This window comes from Helianthus annuus, chromosome 4, assembly GCF_002127325.2.
Source record: "Helianthus annuus cultivar XRQ/B chromosome 4, HanXRQr2.0-SUNRISE, whole genome shotgun sequence".
NCBI lineage: Eukaryota > Viridiplantae > Streptophyta > Magnoliopsida > Asterales > Asteraceae > Helianthus > Helianthus annuus.
Window position 1 is genome coordinate 153,385,324 of NC_035436.2, and position 20,578 is coordinate 153,405,901.

The 20,578-nt window shown below is 36.7% G+C and overlaps 1 protein-coding gene across 1 annotated transcript; it reads right to left on the reverse strand.

Moving 5' to 3' along the window:
* Positions 1-2,838: 2,838 nt before the first annotated feature.
* LOC110934927 (hyoscyamine 6-dioxygenase) lies at positions 2,839-11,616 on the reverse strand. Its single transcript, XM_022177623.2, has 5 exons — positions 11,545-11,616; positions 5,826-6,037; positions 5,460-5,704; positions 5,065-5,380; positions 2,839-3,331 (listed from the first exon to the last, which is right to left on the reverse strand). The coding sequence occupies exons 2-5, from the start codon at positions 6,033-6,035 to the stop codon at positions 3,002-3,004; spliced, it is 1,101 nt and encodes a 366-aa protein (XP_022033315.1). The 5' UTR covers positions 6,036-6,037; positions 11,545-11,616; the 3' UTR covers positions 2,839-3,001.
* Positions 11,617-20,578: the final 8,962 nt, after the last annotated feature.

A 20,578-nucleotide genomic window follows, 5' to 3' on the forward strand; every position in this document is an offset into this window, starting at 1 on the left:
CTCGAGCTATATCCTGAAACTGTTTTCATAAACGATCAACTTAACATATTTTTTGCAAATACCAATAGCACACTACCTCACAAACTAATTTGATTATTAATGGCTTCGGTAATTTTTTTACCAAAACAAGGTGTAGATAATAAATTTACACATTTGAATTCTTTCAATATATAGATACATGTAAATTAATTTTGCTATGTTGTATTTGATTAATTAGGTAGTAAAAATGATTTTGAATGGCACATGTGGTTTACTTGAAATTGCACTTTGAAACTCTCTCTTTCATTTTTTTACATAGTGGTACCGTGTGGTGGAACTTTCATTGCACTTTGACACCCACCATTAGTCAATGGTTAGGTTGACTGTCCATATGAGGGGTAAACTGGTAATCTTCCATCCCTTCCCCCACAAAACACAACGACCATGTTCACCTTCAACTACAGCACCACATTAACCATCACCGATCATTACAACATCCACCCTCGTTTTGCAACCACCAATCACCACAATGACCACTGTATACTACCACCACCGCAACTTCACGTCATCAACAACCATCAATCACTCTCCATTATCGTCTCTAGATGCCTAGCCATAGAGCACCACCATGGTTTACCATCACCATTACATCCATTATTAAATACCACCAATGATCACAATCTCCATTCGCAGAATACATCCACCATATTAATGACTGTCATGCACACCACCTCAACCGTCATTGTTCACCCACAACGACACCAACTCAACTTCCATCGTCCATTACTATATCTACCATCTATCAACACATCACCTTCAACCACCATTATCATCACCAACTACTACCAAAATGAACATAGATTGTTTGCTTTACTTTAGTCGCCGAAGGTCATGTCGAACCCACCTGAATCTTTCATTACAGTCATCTAAATGAGGATTGTTGCCGGAAATGCTACCACTGCCTTCCTCTTCATCGCCATTATTATAGTACCACCATCACCGGTGCCTACGACATCACCACCATTTCCTCCGTCACCAGAAACCCTCTCCGATTCTCAGAACAATCACCATCTGTAATCATCTCAGTCTCCATTGGCGCTCGCACTGTTAGACAGGACATCCAGCCTCCTTTTCCGATCTCATTATCTTTCTTTGGTCATCTCTCTCTACAATCTCTCCATGTCTCTCTATTTCACTTTGTTTTCTCACTCTATTTTCTGTAATGGAAAAGTGGTTGTTGGCGTTTTGGATTTCTTTGGGATAGAGAAAGAGAGGGGTGTGAGCGATTGGAACAACTGGGGGATTTGGGATTTTGGAGAATTAGGGCTAGTCATGTAGAAGAAAGTGTGATTCATGGGTTATGAAGTGATTTAAGGGGTATAATAGTCTTTTACGCATTTTTTGACAGTCAACCTAACGTTTGACTAATGGTGGGCGTCTAAGTGCAATGAAAGTTCCACCACAGGGTGTCATTATGCAAAAAATGAAAAATAGAGTTTCAAAGTGCAATTTGGGGTAAACCATAGGATGGCAAATTGTAGTTTACTCTATATATAATGGGAGAGGATCATGAGATCACTCTTTCTTCGTGAGAAAACTCAAGAGAACTCTATTAAACAATTGATTTTTGTGTTGAATTTTTTCTATGGTTTGTGTTTTGGGTATAGTGTTTATGGTTTAATTTTTAGAGATCAGGGTTTTGTTTTTAGGGTATAGATTTAGCATTTAGTTTTTATCTTTTAAACATTTAGGGTTTAGCTTTTAGGGCTTATGGATTAGGGCTTAGAGTTTCGGTAAACTTTTCTCGAGTATTCCCACAAAGATGAGTTTTCTCAAGATCCATCCCCTATATATGGTGTGTGTGTCACACATACATACACACACACAGACACACACATATATATATATATATATAACTTCTAATAAAAGGTTGAGACTATTTTTTTAAAATTTTTGTTGTTCGGACGATAACAATCTGAGTCATCATGCTAAAGAACAAAAAAAAACACTATATTTGACGTGTGATGTTACATTATATTATTAAAATAACGAAATGTGTAAACGACATCACTTTATACACACAAAAACAACTAAACGGCGAGACAACTATGATAACATCTACGATTTGGCTCTAATCACTTCTACCCTACTATTCTCAACTCGATTTTGTGTAAAATGAAAACTTTGTAAAAGATGAAAAGTATAGAGGTTAAAAGTGAAAAAATAAAAAATATACATTAACAAAGCATAACTTACAACTATCAAACAATTGTAAATCACTATTCATTTTCAATGTAAAAGGTATAGATAAAATTAACTAGTTTTTTTTTTTTTTTTTTTTGACGTCGTACGTTGCGGCGAATTCAAGCAAATGATAATGTAAAACAAATGTGATTTGAAAATAAAACATGTTGTTGAAAGCCAAACCATTAGAACGGTTTAGCTTATCATTGTGTCGTTTTATAATACCAAATAAATACTTTATTTTGAATACAACTTCGTTTTTAACAAAACTTATAACAGAATGTCGAGGGAAAAAATCAAGCACAACTACGTACTTAAGTTTTTAAAAAAAAGCTATAAACGTAAATTATTAAAGAAGTATCAAATTATTTGATAAATTATTATATGTTCTCAAAAAAGAAAAAAGAATTATTAAAAATATGGTAAAGGAAATATATGGTTTTAAAAAAAGAAAAAAATAAATATATGTTATTAAAAATAAATATAATAATAAACTATTATAATCTATTAAATAAAAATATAATAAAAAACTATATATTATTTTAAAAATAAAGTTACTATTCATCGTCCTAACTATATATATATATATATATAAATACTTAAAAGGTAATTTGGTCACTTTCTAAAAGTTCAACGAAATAAATAAAAGTTAAAGTTCATCCACTCCAAATACCAACCATTCTACGTTCTTGCATAAGTTGGGACAAATAAAAGTTAAGTACCTAAACCAGAGTTTGGACATAGCACAGACAATCCGTCTATGTGTTGTTCAACTTTCTTAACGCAGACCATTCTGGAGGGCAGCAGTGTCGTCACCAAATGCGTTGCTATGGAGAAGATAATCTTTATATTGAATAGGTTTGTAAAGCGCTGGTTCCAATACGTTCACCATGTTTTGGGTAGCTTTGTATAGCGTTAGTTCCAATTCGTTCACCATGTTTTGGCTAGCTTTGTATAGCGTTGGTTCCAATTCGTTCACCAAGTTTTTTGCTGGTTCAATGATCCAATTGGGAGAGGGGTTCACAAAGGTTGCAATGCTTAGTCTTGTCTCGTATGTACTAGTCACCACCTGATGTTTAGCACTTTTAAACTTCCAGTTGCTAATTATCTGCATCCATAAAATGCACTCGAACCATTAGCCAATAATGGTAAAAATGCCTAATGAGCATTTAGCATTAATGAAAATATATGTTTTAAATAGGTCATTCAACCTAAAACCCGCATCATTATGGGAGAGACGAGCGAGTGATGTTGGTTAGGTAAGGGGTCAAAATAGGTAACTTTTTAATACATGTCGAATCGGGTTAAATAGGTTGGGTTTATGTAAGACTTCATTAAAATCATTAAACGTAAAGGATTGAAACTAATAGGTCGGTTAGTGGAAAGGGCAAAATATTGTAACAAACATAAAACGGAAAGGAGATTAGCGTAATCGTTATCGTTGAAGATAAAAAAATGCCATTTTCAATCTACCTAAAAGACGAAGAGGGTATTTTTTTTCCAATAAAAATTTAAAATCCTTTATGTTGTTTGGAAATCCTAAATTCAACCTCTTCGGTAGTCTAGTGACTTGGTCGAGTAGGACGTGGTGGTACAAGTGAACACTACATAGAATATACTATTAACTGTAAACAACTGTTGTTTAACTTTCTGAATGCAAAGGATTTGGGATGGCAACAATGTAGTCACCAAAGTATACCTGGCAAAAGAAGCCGATAAGCCGGGGTACCGAGCCATATCGGACCAATATGAAAATTTCAATTTGGTTTGGGTCAACATGGGTTAGACCAAAACATCCATTTTACAAAAGAGCATCAAATACTACCCAAAATGTGATCACAAATTGTTATAAATTCCATCAAATAGCTATCTTCACCCGCCCACATCTTGACATGAATATTAGGTCGTATGGCCTTTTAAAATGCGTTTTTTAGCATGCCCCCACGAGGCATTTACAGTTGACTATTTACATTCGTTTTTATGGAAACAAATAATTAGCAACAGGAAATTTAGAAGTGTTAACATCGGGTAGTGAATTGTGCACGAGAGTACCAGTTACCACCCGGTGTTTAACACCTTCCAATGCGTAAAATATCTTTGAACCATCAATACTAAAATGCCTAGTGAGTAGTGAACTTCAGGCACAATTCCCATTCTAAGAAAAACATGTTTTAAGAGCTTCCACAATGGGTGGAGGAGAGAGGGTGAGGTGGATGAGACTCTAGAGAGGGTATTGAAGGTCTAGGCTATAAACGGAACTAGGAACGCTCTTTGTGAGTTAACTAGGTCAACTTGACCTCCCTATGAGATTTATTAGAGTTTTTCACAGGTAGGTTAAGTTGATTGGGTAACAGGTCAAATAGGTAACTCTTTTTAGTACAGGTCAAAAAAACAGGTAATTAGATTGGGTTGATGTAAAACTTTATAAAAAATTCAATAAAATGGGTCAAATATAAAAACAATAAGATATTTAGTAAGTAGTGAAAACTGTGTCCAAAATAGATAGGTTGAAGTTACCTATATATGATTGACTATTTTGCGCCTTATAATTGTAGCCTTATAAATTGAAGTTTTTTTTTTCAATGTAAGGTATAATGTATAAGGTACCAATGATCAAATATAGTGTATATTATAACCAGGGGAGCAACTTTGCAGGGGCCGGGGGGTCATCCGACCTCCCAAATTTTTCGCTTAGTAGTGTTCGGTATGTAGTTTTCGTATAGATTTCTTCCGGAGTAAACTACAATTTATGGGTTTTTAGATACAGCATTTAAGTTGAATAGCCATTTTAAATGTTTTTGTGCTCAAAAAACTTATGTGAAAGATTAGAACTAAACATACCTCCAGTTGGTTACCTATGTTAACAACAAAGGCATTAGGAATGGCTCCAACATTGACCCATTGACCATCCTTCATAACCTGAAGACCGGTTGAACCCCCTTGATAAAGGATGGTTATAAGACTAGGATCAATGTGCGGTAATAGTCCCAAAGTTAGACTCGGGTCTGGGCAGGGTGGGTAGAAATTAGATGACAAAAACTGAACTTCGCTTGTATCTTTAAAGTAGCCTTGTTCAAGTCCTAGTCCTTCACAAATCATCTCTAAAATCCTTGTACTCAATTTCTGTATTTCTACCATATACGCTGCAATTACCTCTCTAAATGCAATTTTTACAACAACAATGTTAAACTGTTGAAATAATACTTATATGATGAATATGAAATATTTAAACTTACTGATATCGAGTTGGTGAAGCTGGCCATAGATGAATGCATTCCTCCAAGGGATGACAAGGATGCTTAACATTTTCCCTCCATAAATGAACACCATCTTTCGCAAAATAAGTGCTGTTTGTGTAAATATAACCTTTTTTATGAGGGACAGTCACAGTTGTTGTATCTTTGGCTTGCATGTCAAAGAATTCCTTAAGAACATTCATTGCATCAGTTACCGTCTTTTCCGGAATTCCATGATTTATCACCTGTTTCAATTTAAAGTTTACAGTATCAGCCAAAACCGAATCATTTCGGTAGAAATTTGAAAGCCACATCAAAAAATTACAATAATCTAGAACTTTTATTATGGGTTAAACTTATAAATACCTGAAAGAAACCGAGTTCTTGAGAAGCCTTCAAGATTTCTTCAACTGGTTGGCTATGCCCATTTTCAGCCTTTGATTTTGCAAGACTTATAACAGGAATTGAATCACAAACAGGACTATCAAGATTTTGGGGTCTATATTCCTTTGGGAATATGTATTCCTTAGGTACACATTCGAGTTCAAACCACCTTGCACCTTTATCTTCCTTCATCTCTATATATAGAAATCCCTTAGTCAAAAGTGTAAATAATATGATCACACAAGTTTTAATATACAGAGAGAGAGAGAGAGAGAGAGCGAGAGAATCGTGTACGTGTATGTATTTGTATATGCATATGTATATGTATGTATGTATGTACTAAGATGCTAGGATTTCCTTTGTCCCTAGGAAACAAATTCAATAACTTGTTTTCACGTATTTAAGAATTAGTGCAGATCCCAAAATGTTATTTAAAATGTACAACTTGGCACACTCAAACTCCCACCCGGAAATACTACAAACAAATATATAAAAAAAGAGTTTAAAGTTATTTTCTCCTATGCTATCCAGATGGGTAACTTTCAAGTTGTGTGTTAAAATCCTATTTTAAGAATTGGAATCAAGTGGTTGGACCAGTGGTGGAGTTTGAACGAAAACTCAGTGGGATCGAGTGACGTAGCGTATGATACGATAACGAGGATTGATGACGTTGATTTTGCTAATATCCGTGATAATCTTCCCCAAACCCACAAACTCAACCCAAAATGCAAAGAATTTGAAGTGAAAATGATTATTTCTAAAATTTATGATAACTATCCAAAGTATATCTCAAGAACATAAATAAGAAGTGAAATTCGAAACGGGCCTTAAAAAGGCCACGGGCCAAACACAAGCCCAAAATCAAAGTGCATAAAACATGGAAAAAACTTAAAAAGGCACGTAACTCTCACTAGAATGCGTTTTTTGGATGACGTGCTCCTCGTTTCAAGCTTCGATTTGACTGGTTGAACGCCTAAAACGGAGACCCGTAGCGAAAGTTATGCTCGTTTTTGTAAATCACCCTTGGGACCAAGAAACCAATCTTCTCTACTCTAAACAGCAACTAATAAGCTTGAATCTTTAACTAGTCGAACTGAGAATCCAACTTCATCACGTCCATACTTGACTAAAAACACAAACACACGTGACAAAACTCCGTCGCACATGAGCCTTTTTACGCACAAGCTATCAGAGTCCAACAAAGTCACGATAATAGTCCAAGATTTAGTAAGGACCAAATCCGAACTCCGAGAATCTTGAAAAGAACACCATGGACCACCATTACCGCTTCTCATCCCCTCACTTAATCCGGACAACATAAGTACTCTGGAACTTTTCAGTAATCCGAAACTGACTTCAAATTTCCGAATTACACAAAATTCTGACTCTTCCTAATTATCTGGTACCCCCAGTAACCCGGCATAACTAGATAAACTTCTAAACTTAACTACATATCTGGTATCCCAAGTAACCTGGAATTGTAGAAAATTCAAAACTCATAAAATCCGAAAGCTTTTGAAACCTCGAATCAGATTATCTAAACAGTACTTCAGAATACAAAGATATTCAGAACTAGCAATGAAATTCCGAATATAACTCATAAATTGGACTTCAAAGGAATGAAGAGATCCTTACAACGAGAATGAATAAATCCTGACAAACTCTTAAACTCGCACAAAGAGAGAATAAGTACTGACAAACAAGTTCTGATAAGAGAAAATAAGTTCTGACACTTGATAAAGTCGGACAACAAGAAGATAAGTTTTCACGATTTAAATTCGGATAAGTCAAGATAACTTCTCACAAATTAAATTTGGACAAGAAGATAGTAAATTCTGATTACTAAATTCGGACAAAGGAAACTTAAATTCTCACAAATTCTAAGTTCGAACAATGAAAGATAATTCTGATCCAACAATTAAATGTGGACAATACCCTTTAAGTGCGGACAAAAATAATGTGTTAGTGTGGACAAGATAATGTTGAATAAGTGCGATCAAAGAGCATAAGTGCGGACAATATGAATAAACTGATATGTGAGGACACATATACAATCCCTAAAGGTTCTTAAGTGCGGACTTAAGCTTATAGGACAAAGAAAACTATTAATGCGAACAATATTTGATAAGTGCGCTCAATGTTTAAGTGCGGACAAACTTTTATGCGGACATGATTAAGCATAAGTGCGGACAGATGAATGAACAATGAGTAAGTGCGGACAAGAGATGATTATATGCGGACAATATAAACTAGATTAAGTGCGGGCATATCAATGAATTATATGCAGACACTATAAACTAGATTAAGTGCGGACATATCAATGAATTATAAGTGCGGATAGAACGAATTTTAAGTGCTGACAATGAGTTTTGTACAAATTCGGACAAAACCCACAAGTACTGACAAGTGTGACTACACACTAGGTCACTAGAAGTTCAGAAGTAACAAATGGACAGAAAACTTCTAACACTTAATTAAGTTCGGAAAATACCTTTTTCGGATCAAACCATAGATCTGAAACAATCTTGGAAAACAAGAAAACATCTTAGTCAACGAACCACTTCAAATTCTTCAAGTTTTCTATAGAATCTTCACATCTCCATGATGTTGGCAGAAACAAACATCAAATCAAGAGCAATGGTGATTCGGAAGGCGGTTTGACCATTCCGAATCGGTAGCCATGCTCTGATACCACTGTGAAAGCACCGGATCGATAACGAACATCAATAATGCACTTGATTCAAGACGTAGAAGATATCAAAAACATAAAAGATAGAAAGATGCAGAAGATGAGACACTTTATTAATGAATCAGTCATCACAGATTTACAAACCGAAAGAGTATACATCATCTACAAGCTGGTTTAGGTCATCACAAAGATCTAAAACTAGCTTTCTCTCACTAACACATAGTCACTCTCTTTCTAGAATGTGCACACGCTGTTGAGGAATTTCTTAGGGTTTGTGAGAGTTGCACACAGCAGATCCCCACAGAGAGATGAATGAATTGTGATGGATACCCAATTCTAACCTATACACCTATATATATAGGTTAGGGCAAACCATAAGTGCTGAACCTTTCATGTCCATAAATTCGGACAACACATAAGGAAACATAAGTTCTGACAAACCCTGATCCACAAATTCGGACCCCATAGTACATAACTTATCCGAATTTGTTAGGCCTTAACATATTCTGTCCAAACTTGTTAGATCTTGACTTCTATTGGCTTTGGACTTGACGAGAACTGATAAAGTACAGTTACCCGACGAGAACTGCACTTACACGTTAACCGGGAGAACGAAAATCATCCCGAGTTGTAAGAACCGCGAGAACTACACCCCACGGGTGGGCGTTCACCATGATTTTTTTTTACAACTAGATGTGTGTATTATAAACACAGCCGTAAAAAAAATTTAAACGCCGCGGCCGAGGGGGTAGTTTTTTACACCACAAGTTTGGTGAAAAAAAAGAAAAAAGAAAAAAAATTAAAAACACCAAACTTGTGGTGTAAAAAACTACCCCCTCGGCCGCAGCGTTTAAAATTTTTTTTTACGGCTGTGTTTATAATACACACATCTAGTTGTAAAAAAAAATCATAGTGAACGCCCACCCGTGGGGTGTAGTTCTCGCGTTTCTTACAACTCGAGGTGGTTCTCATTCTAGCAGCCCCCTATATATATATATATATATATATATATATATATATATATATATATATATATATATATATATATATATATTGTTAATGAATGACGATGAATACTAATTTTAAACTTATAATAATATAAAGTTTTCTAATATTTTAACACATTTTTTTTCTTTCTTAAAACCATATTCCCTTTAATGTATAGCTTTTTAATATTTTATTATTTTAATATTATAATACTTTATTATTATATTTACTTTTAACATGTTTGGTTTTTTAATCTATATTACCTTTATTGTTTATTTTTTTTTCATAATTCGTTTTTCTTTTTTATAAATTTTAGTGTCTTTATCGATTAATTTAATATTTCTTTAATAACTTCTTTCGTTATTTAAAAAAAAAAACTTAAGTACGTAGTTGTGCTTATTTTTCCCCTCGACATTCTTATATAAGTGTTGTTAAAAATGAAGTTCATTCAAAATAGAGTATTTATTTGGTGTCGTTTTACGGCACCATAATAAATTTAACCGAGTCTAGTGGTTTGGTTTTCTAAACAACATGTTTCATTTTCAAATAACATATGTTTAACATTATCATTTGCTCTGTTTCGCTGCAACGCGCGACGTCAAACAACCTAGTTCTATTTACAAAGCACATTGGGATGAGTATTAACAAAAGTAGAAGGACACCATCTAATAAAATATGGATTAAAACAAAGAATTTCTCTTTCAGCCACTTTAAGGCCACCCGGGGTGGAAAACCTTTTTCACGTGATGGATGTTTATAACGAGTGATGGATCACAAAACACCACCGCCACTTGATTTTTTCAGGGGTCAATTTGATAACGCGTGGAATGTATCACGCGTGAAGAATGGAAGATTGTGAGGAAATGTAAGGGTTTATTGTTGGGTGTTGTGAGTGATGAGAATTTCCACTAAAATCCGTCATCAGTGATGGAATAAAGCTCGATGATGTGAGAGAACATGATTAGAAGTTGTGAGTGAGTGATGAGTGATAACCCACCCCTACCCTTAATATACACATTTGGAGAAGATTGATAAGCTGGATGAAAGAAGACAAATGAAAAGGTAACCATAGTCAGATAACCCGTTCCAACCTCAAAGTACAACAGATTCAATTAAAAAATATATATATTTTTAATGAAGGAACAGTTTAGTTTCCCAGATTCTGATCAAATCAATGTTGATAACCCAATTAGTTCAAGATTAAAGGGATAATTAGTGTCACCTGAATCAAAGAATCAATCAACAGGAACAAAAGTAGAACACAACATATATACCAAGTTTCCAACAAATAAATAATCCCACTTAATTACCCAAACAAACACATTTCAGCATACTAACACTCCAAGAAATGCACTATATATCAATTAGGTGGTGGTTGTGAAGATTTCTTTTCAACATCCAAAATATCAAGAAAGGGGTCATCTAATAACTGGACCATACTTTAAAAGGACAAACACTGGAAAGCTGAAAGTGATGGTGGTGCATGTGAAATACACTCTTAATGAGAGCCTATTCAAAATAATTTAGGAATGTCCCAAATTATTGATACCAGTATACATCCCTAAAATTATGTCACTCAGCTTTTGATCATAGATTCATACGGATAGGATAAGATGCCTAACACCACAATCAAGAAGCTCGCCCGAATTATCAATTCTCATGATCAAGAACATGAATCACTCTATCCGTTAAAATCTCTCTACATTTTGAATTTTTATTAATTAATTAATTTATTTATTTTTTGTTCAAAGTGTATCGTCAACTTGAATCTTGTTCCTCAAACGGTTGGTACGCAAAACAGATGGATCAACTTATCGATTTAAAAGCACAATCTTCTTGTTTTCTAAAATTTAAGTTTACGTACTAAACCCTAATGAACATGAAAACCTACTAAGCCCTAACGGATCAACTATTTTATTAACATTTTAGATTTATGTTTACTGATTATCAAATATCGATTGCACATGAATATGATAAACTAAACATTATATATGTAAATCGAAATCGAATCAACAGTATGTATACCTGTGGAGCTTGAATTTCTGGAGAAGAATGAATCAACCTCGTTGGAATCGCCACATGCAAACTCACTCTTGCCGTAGCAAAGTTGATGACAACCAGCTTTTTATATGTGTTTTTCCAAATAAATGTTCGTGATTTTATTTTTCTTATTTAATTGTATATTAATATGTTTTCCTTATTTATTTGTATATTAATATATTTTCCTAAAATATTTATTAAAACTTTCATTCTACTCTTTAACAATTAAATTAAACAGTAGACGATTTGGTCAAATGTGATGATGCTTTTGGTAACATCAGTATACTTCTTAAAAATTTAAAAGTTCAAATTAAAGAATGGAGAGCCAAGAGCCTGCTGGAAGAAGACATTGAGATTAATAAGGCGTTGGAAGAAATTGGTAATCTGGACTCCATAGTATTGTCCAGACGTTTATCTAAGGAGGAGAAAAAGAAAAGGGTGACGAGTAATATGCGTATTAGAACCTTTGAAAAACGGAAATTGGTTGACTTAAAACAAAAGGCGAGGCTAAATTGGGCGAGGTTAGGGGACGAAAACTCTAAATTTTATCACAAATATGTGAACATTAGAAAGGCGTCGAATCGGATTAACTCGTTGATTGTGAATGGGGTTTGTATTTCGGACCCGAAAGAGATTAAAAAGAAGTTTAAGGCGTTCTTTAAGAAACAGTTTTCTGAACCTAAAAAGAAAAGGCCATTGATGGATTTGATTGGTTTTAGTAAATTATCAGAGACACAGGCAAAGGCGTTAGTTATTCCTTTTTCTAAAGAAGAAGTTAAAAGTGCGGTGTGGATGTGTGGAGGAGATAAAACGCCAGGGCCGGATGGGTTTTCGTTTAAGTTCATCAAGAAATTTTGGGCCTTGCTGGATCCGTCAATTTTGGAGATGTTAACTCAATTTTATTCAAAGCCTAAGGTACCGAGTGGATGCAATTCTTCTTTTATTTGCTTGATTCCAAAAATTAGAGATCCAAAGGAGGTAAAGGACTTCCGTCCCATATCACTGTTCAATCTGGCTTTATTGAAGGGAGGTCGATATTGGATGGTCCTCTTATTCTAAGCGAGATCATTTCTTGGGTAAAGGTGAATAAAAAACAAACTTTAATTTTTAAAGTGGATTTTCAAAAGGTCTATGACTCTGTTAATTGGAATTTCTTATTGGAGATTCTCAAAGGTATGAACTTTCCCAATCTTTGGAGAAATTGGATTAATGCTACTCTTAGATCGGGGCGGTCATCTGTGCTTGTTAATGGTTCACCCACAATGGAATTTCAGTTATATAGGGGCCTTCGTTAAGGCGACCCAATTTCCCCTTTTCTTTTTGTTATAATGTTGGAAGCTTTGAATGTATTATGAAAAGGGCGGTGAAGTTAGGTTTATTTAAAGGGGTGGTCTTACCAAATGGGGGTCCTACCATCAGTCATCTTTTCTACGCGGATGATGTGGTTTTTGTAGAAGAATGGTCTAAAGAAAGTATCTTAAATCTTAATCGAATTTTAAGATGTTTTTATCTTTGTTCAGGATTAAAAGTTAATTTGGATACAAGTTGTATTTATGGGCCCGGGGTGTTGGAGGAGGAGACTATAGAACTGGCAAGGGTTGTTCATTGTAAGGCTGGTACATTACCTTTCAATTTTCTTGGTCTCCCAATCAAATTTTGGAAACCCATTGTTGATAAGTTTAACTCCAAATTGTCGGGTTAGAAAGCAAAAAACTTATCTTTGACGGGCAGAGTCACGTTGGCTAAAGCAGTTCTTGGGCCCTTCTAAATTATTATTTTTCCTTATTTAAGGCTCCTAAGGTCGTGGTTAAGTCGCTTGAGAAGATTAGAAAGAATTTTGTGTGGGGTTCTAAGAATGGGAATAGAAAAATAAAGTGGATTTGTTGGGGGAAGATGGTTAATCTGAAAAGCATTGGGGGGTTGGGGATAGGGGATATCCGAAGTTTGAACTTGGCACTTCTAGCTAAATGGTGGTGGACATTCAAGGTTAATAACGGGGTTCTTTGGTCTCGTGTTATTGAGGCGATTTACAAATCAAAAACGGTAAAGGTTGCCAGAGTTAGAAGCCTCATATATAAGAAGACGAACATGGAAGTAGATGAGCCATGGGCTTTTTGGAATAATTGGATTCCTCCCAAAATAAATATTTTTGGGTGGCGAGCTTGTCTTGATAGAATTCCAGTCAAGGTAAGTTTAGCGAGAAGGGGAGTGGTCATTTCAAATAGTTTTTGTTCCAAATGTGGGTTGATAGAGGAGTCGAATATTCATGTATTGTGGGAGTGTTGGATTGCTAAATCCATTTGGTGGAGCGTCTTGGCTTAGCTAAGAATGTCGTTCCAGGACGACATCTTGTCTATTCAACAGTTGCTAGGCCTTGTGGGAAATATGAAAGGTTCTAAAGATTGGAAAAAGGTGATCGGAGGGATCCTTTTGATGACGACGTGGGAGATATGAAAGGCTAGGAATGAAGCGAATTTTAACAACAATCATTTGCATTTCAATAAAACGGCGAAAACTATCAAGGAAAACTTGTATTTATGGATTTCCAATAAATCAAAGTATGTAAACATTTGTTGGGATAGGTGGTGTGATTTTAACATCCGAGATGTAACTCTGTAACATGGGGTTCTAGTTTCTTGCTGACCCTTTTTCTATATTTTTTATAGAAGTTTCGCCATTCAAAAAAATAAAAAAACAAAAATAAATTATAGTAATTATGTTAATATCATATGTTTGCGATAATGAAGAGATATTTATTGAATTTTTATTTTGCTGTTTAATAATTGGATTACATTAGTTATGATGATATTGTATATGCTAAATGATGTGAGGGTCATTATTTGGACATGACTGTCATGTAGGAACATAAATGGAAGGTTATACCACCCCTCCTCTAATCCACCATGGTTTGCATAGATTAAACCATGGCAACCATGTTCCTCCTTTCCATTTTTCAATTAATCATTTCCTTTTTCTTTATACAAAGATAAATTAAAATAAATTAGTGGATAGTGGTTTGGGTCATGACCACGCTCTTATGTTAGTGGTTTTGGATTATGGATTAGAGGTGTGTGACATGTCACTGATGTGGAGGGTCATGGTGGTCATGAGGGTCATGACCACACCTTATAGCCAAATATTAATAAATAATTGTTTTTAAGTATTTTCTAAAACAAAAGCATGAGTGCAAACGAGTCGGGCCGCTCGTAAACTACTAAAGATCAGCTAGCTAAAAGCTCAAGCTAAAATTGATGTCGTTTAATAATTGAGCTTAAGATTAAATTTCATATATCGAGCTTAAACATGCTCGTGAGCCTAAACAAACACACACACACACACACACACACATATATATATATATATATAGGGGACCGCTAAAATGAAAACCACCTCCAATTATAAGAACCGCGAGAACCACTTTCTAGCCATTAGATCAACAAGATGGATAGATGAGATTAAAAGTAGTTAATATTAATATTAAATAGTTTTTTTCTTATTATTTCTGTAATATTTTAATCCAAAAGGGTAATTTAGTAAAATTACTTTTTTTGTCTTTTAGTCTTTATTATTTTTTTATTACTTTTTTGTTTGTTATATTACTTTTTATTTTTTAATCAGAATTTTTTAATGAAAAACCATTTTTAAATTCAGATTTTTTAACAAAACCATTTATTTTTTGCGTGCCGGTTTTTGCACGCCCGGCTTTTCAAGCGTCGTTTTTTTTTAACGCGTCGTTTTTACGCCGGGCTTTTTCAAGCGTCGTTTTTTTAACGGGCCGTTTTTACGCCGGGCTTTTTCAAGCGTCGTTTTTTTAACGCGCCGTTTTTTAAGCGCCATTTTTCAAGCGTCGTTTTTTACACGTGTTTTTAACGGGCCGTTTTTTACACGTTTTTTTACACGTCGTTTTAACGCGCCGTTTTTAACACTTTTTACGTTTTACGTTCAACTTTTTAAACTTTTTACGTTTTAAGTTTTACGTTAAACTTTTTACGTTTTACTTAAAAAAAATTTACGTTTTACGTAAAACTTTTTACTTTTTACGTTTTACGTTTTACGTAAAACTTTTTATGTTTTACGTTTTACGTAAAACTTTTTACGTTTTACGTTTTACGTTAAAATCTTTACGTTTTGACGTAAAATCTTTTTACGTTTTACGTTTTACGTTTTTACGTTTTACGTTAAAAAGTTTACGGTATACGTTAAAAAGTTTACGGTTTAAGTTTTTTTTTATAAAAACTTTTTTACGCAAAAACGAACGCAACCAGAAATCGCAAACTCAGGAGGTGTCTCAGATATATTGTTATCATCATCGACTAGGGGGAAAACATAAAAAACCAACAACATCAAAACAAAGTGTATCTCGAAAAAAAAAACGGGGTTTGGCTCAGATTATCCGATAATCAAGAGGCTGCAAAAGTGGGGTTGCAGGTTCAAAAAACCTACCCTCGGCCGTCCTTGTCGCGCCATCGTCATCAAAATCTATGTTTTTTTTCATCATCGCCACCCAATCGATCGTATCAAAACCCACAGATTCAAAAGATCACAAATCAAAACCCCCCAACATATCAAAACCCACTTCAACCACTATTTTTTACAAACCCACCAAAATCATCAAAACCCACCAAACTTCAAGCAGAAAAAAAAACCCAAACTTTTTGAATCAAAGAACCCCAATTAAAACAGAAACAAATCGAACCTTTGGACCAATCATCAAGAATCACAAAGACCCAAAATTCAAGAACACCAATCGTCAGTATCACAGAATTACAAAGACCCACATTCAAGAACCATAGAATCAAGATCACAAAGACCCAAATTCCAGAATCACTAAGAACCAAATTCAAAAACCACAAATTCAAGGCTTGAAATTCTTACAACTTCTACCCCCACCTCTACCACCACCACCGCCTAGGGTTCCGTCACCAACCCCAACGCCACCACAACCAAACACCAGTCGCAAGGGTGGCGGCGGAGAGGAAAGGGGGGCCAAAGATACCCCTGGAGAGCTGCTGGAGATGCTACCTGTGACACTCTAGGTTTTTCCGAACGAACACCTTGTAATATTTTGTGTATATAAATATTATTAAATGAAAACGTGACCTTTGTGCATGATATGTGATGTATGTATGTATTATATATATATATACGAGAGCCGAAACCACGACCCGAGACCATGACTCGCAACCGGGCGGTTGCGAGTGGGCCACTCGGTCTCGAGTGGGCCTTTGGGCCGTAACCGGCTTGGGCCGAAACCCCAAGCCCAACCCAAAACATCCCCTTGTATATATATCCCACCTTTCCCCCACTTCTTCCATTTTACACACATACACTTCTACTCTTTCTCTCAACTAAGAAAACCCTCAAACAACAAACCATTCTCTCCTTCTCTTCTCGGTTCAAGCTTGGATCCCGGACAAGAAACTCGGACAAGTTCATCACCACTAACTCGGACTCTTCATCTCCTCGGCTTCTTCCTTTATTTTCGGCTCATTCTTCTCCTTCTCAACCGGTTAGTCATCATTATGTACATAGGACTTATGTTGTGTATATGAACTAGAAAATGTTTGGTTAGAAACATTATGCATGATTCTAGGGTGATTTGTGAAGTAAACCATATGTGAAAACCATTTATGTGTGAATGCTTGTGACATGTTTAAAATGACTAGAAAATGGTAGTTCAAGAATGATTATGACTAACCATACTATACTTCTTTATTTCTTGCAAATAATGATATTAAACTTAAGATTTCGGATATATAATGTATGTTTTGCATGTTGATCTTGTTGTAAATATGTGATTTTGGCTCATAAATGTGTGATTTGTTATGGTGAAAACCCTAGAAAATATGAAGATAGGATGAACTTGTTTGAATATGACTTGAAGATGTAAAAATGGCAAAGTTTGATCTATCTTTACTAATATTCAGAATTGGCAAAGTGTTAGTGAAACCTTATTGGTAGTTTCCTAATCTGGGTCTGATGTTATATGTACTATGTGGACTGTCATATCTGCATCATCACGTGTGTATGAAAGTGACAGATTACGACTCGTAACCACAGCATTACGACTCGAAACTACACGGTTGCGACTCGCAACCATAGCAGGACAACTCGAAACCACGAGATTGCGACTCGAGACCACGCTGTTGCGACTCGCAACCAAATCGTGACAACTCGAGACCACGGTTGCGACTCGCAACCACAGCGTGACAAGCCGAGACCACCTGGTTGCGACTCGAGACCAGCTGGTTGCGAGTGGGCTGTCCATTTTGGTTATTGGGCCATTCTGTGTTAACTTGGACTGTCTGTTAAGTGGACTATGTGTTGCTGTGTTCTGTTTGACTGTGTTACTGTTAGGGCCGGCCCAATAACCCCATGATTATTTACTTGTATGCATGTTACGTACTTGTATGTATTTTACGTGAATGCTTGTACACCGAACCTGACCTATACCGGTAACCATGTTAGGACGTGGTGACCAACGTGATTGACAAGTAACCTAAACCTACCGAGCAACCCAAGGTGAGTTCACAACTTAAAAGCATGCGTCCCGGTGGTTTGGGACACGAGACTAACAACTCTATCCCCTGGTAAAAGGGGATACCATTTACATACCTTCCCTAGTTATTGGGAACCAAACTTACTTTTCCTTCCCTGGTATTGGGAAACCTTTTTGGTTAATTACTGTTTATACGGATTGCAACTAACGGCACTAAACGAAACTCTATCACTCAAGTCCCTACTACAAATACCGATTAGTCGCCGGGTTAGGCGAGCGGGTTATTAGTTGATAGCGCTATCTAGGTGTTTACCAGCCTCACACCGTGCCCTGGTTTGGGACGGTCGTGAACTAATGTACTCAGAAATCCGTCAATGATGATAGAACATTGACATCGGGGCATCCTGCGGATACGCAACGGTTACTTAGTGTTCGGTATTGGAAAAACAGTTTAGTCGCTAACTTTTGGGGTAGCTCCCCAGGGCATGTATAAACGGATAAATTAACCGGCGAAACAAAGTTTTTGGTAATTAAAACTGGACAACTAGTGAACTCACTCAGCATTATTGTTGACCCCTTACTGCATGCTTTGCAGGTAACCAGTGAAGAAGGAGCTTGCAGCTTGGGAATGTGTAGTGTCTGTTCACCCTTGTGCTGGGTGTTACCTTATTTTGAAACATGAACTATGTTTAAACTTCTTTACTTAAGCTTCCGCTACTTATTACTGTTTTGAACTTAAAACTTTAAACTCTGAACTTAATATTTGCTAAGCTTATGAATAGCAAGTATTACTTTTGTTATCAACTTAAGTATTCGGTATAATTGATGGCTGGATCCTGGTCAGTCACGCCCCCGAAGCGGGTGTTATCCGCAGGTGGATTTTGGGGGGGTGTGACAGATTGGTATCAGAGCCATTGGTTATAGTGAACTTGGTTTTAAAAAGGGGAAAATCTTTTTGGAGAAAACCAGACTATAACCCGTGACTCGTAACGACACTACACTCCAAGTGCAAGGCTCGACACATTTGACCTCATAGCTCGGACTAGTGTTTACTTGTTTGCTTTATGTTTCCTGATATGCGATACGTACTAGTGTGCCTAGTTAGATAGACCTCTCTCTTCTATCTCATTCTCGCTACATTACGACAACGCACTCATACTGTGTTTTCTGGTTATGAAGACAATGAGTGGACGCGGAAGAGGAAACATCAACATGACGCAGGCTCAGTTCGCTAACCTGCTCAACACAGTGGCTGCAGCTTTCGCAGCTCACCCTATAGGTAAGCTCGTTGTTTTAGGATGTTTAGATCCTACCGCCACATCGACTTTTCGCCTCTAAACCTATACGTTTCGCTTCTCACCCTATAGGTCAGCATGCACCTGCGCAACCACCAGTGTGTACTTTCAAAACTTTCATGGATTGCAAGCCTCTCCCTTTCAACGGCACTGAGGGTGCCATAGGTCTTCTGCATTGGATTGAGAAAATTGAAGCGGTTTTTGCTGTTTGCGAGTGTCCCACTGCAAATTGGGTGAAGTTTGCTACTGCTACGCTTGAAGGAAGCGCGCTTTCTTGGTGGAAGGCGCAGATTCAGATGTTTGGATTGGAAACTGCAAATGCTACTGCGTGGGAGGATTTCAAGGACATGATTAAGGATGAATACTGTCACCGGGATGACATCCACAAGCTTGAGAATGAGTACTATGAGCTCAAGATGGTTGGGTCGGAAATTGAGACTTACACCAAGCTGTCCAATGACTATGCTGCTCTTTGCCCAAACATGTCTCGACCCATGTATCGAAGAATCGAACTGTACATCAAGGGTTTGGCTCCAGAGATTCGAAGCCATGTAACTTCAGCCAACCACACTACCATTCAGCCGATCGTTCGACTCGCTCACAAACTTACTGATCAGGCCGTGGAAGAGGGCAGGTTGCCCAAAAGGATCAGTGCCACTGTCGGAACTTCTAGTGACAGCAAGCGTAAGTGGGAAGGAAGTCAAAGCAAGGATGCTAACCCCACTCAGGCCCCAGCACAACAAAGGAAAACTGAAAACAACAAAGGCACTCAGCAACAGGGTGGCTACCGGGGAAGCTACCCAAAGTGCAACAAGTGTAACAAGCACCATAATGGGGCATGTAACAAGGGCCAGTGTCAGCGATGCCACAAGATGGGGCACGAAGCCAAGGACTGTAGAAGTCAGTTCCCAGCTAGACAAAATCAGCAACAACCCCAACAGCAACAGCAGCAGGGAAACAACCGGGCATGTTTTAAGTGTGGAGCTGAGGGGCACTTTAAGAAGGATTGCCCTGAACTGAATCAGAACCGCAACAACAATCAGGGAGCTGGGAACAACAATCAGAACAACAATGCTGGGAATGGTGCTAGAGGAAGGGCTTTCGTGATTGGAGCTGGTGACGCAAGGAATGACCCCAATGTCGTGGCGGGTAAGTTCCTACTCGATGATCGTAATGTTTCTGTGTTATTTGATTCCGGTGCCGATGCTAGTTATGTATCCCTACG